We start from the raw sequence: 488 nt of genomic DNA, 5'->3' as shown, positions 1-488 counted from the left end.
GAGCCGTGGGACCCACGGGCGTTCAGCTGAGGCAGACACAGCTCGGGGGTGTATGTGCCATCACACCTAAGGCTTGTCTCTTGCCAGAAGTCACCTCCCTGCTCCTCCAGGCACCCGCTGTGGGCTGGGGGAGCTGACAGAGCCCCAACAGCACAGTCTGCAGCCCCTCGATGGCACCCGAGTGCCCAGTTTCTTAGCCCCTCTACCCTTGCCCAGACACCGAGGGCTGAGCACGAAGCTGCCACTTGCAAACTGGCTCTTTAGGGGTTAACAGGTGAAGGAATGGGGGGACTTCCACCTCCACAGGGATGGCGGGGGGGCCCCCTGGTGTGTGACCCGCTCACCTGGATGTCCAGGTTCAGCTGCTCCCAGAGGTCATCGTGCAGGGCGGACACCTCGCTCTCCAGGCTCTCGTACTCGGCAGTGCTGTTCGCTAAGGCCTGGGAGGGGAGAAGGGGGGTGGGTTAGGGGGGCGTCCCAGCCAGGCT

General features: G+C 64.1%; 1 protein-coding gene across 1 annotated transcript in view; it reads right to left on the bottom strand.

Annotated features, from left to right (window-relative positions):
* Positions 1-344: 344 nt before the first annotated feature.
* LOC104279874 (pleckstrin homology domain-containing family A member 6-like) overlaps positions 345-488 on the bottom strand; it is a gene marked incomplete at both ends in the record, with an annotated part of 6,014 nt that continues 5,870 nt past the window's right edge. Inside the window, 1 exon segment of the mRNA XM_009877314.1 lies at positions 345-440. Coding sequence (XP_009875616.1) covers positions 345-440 — 96 coding nt within the window.

The sequence above is a fragment of the Apaloderma vittatum genome, unplaced genomic scaffold (genome assembly GCF_000703405.1).
Source record: "Apaloderma vittatum isolate BGI_N311 unplaced genomic scaffold, ASM70340v1 scaffold26099, whole genome shotgun sequence".
NCBI lineage: Eukaryota > Metazoa > Chordata > Aves > Trogoniformes > Trogonidae > Apaloderma > Apaloderma vittatum.
The sequence above is the reverse complement of the archived record's forward strand: the minus strand, read 5'-3'. Positions and strand labels throughout refer to the sequence as shown.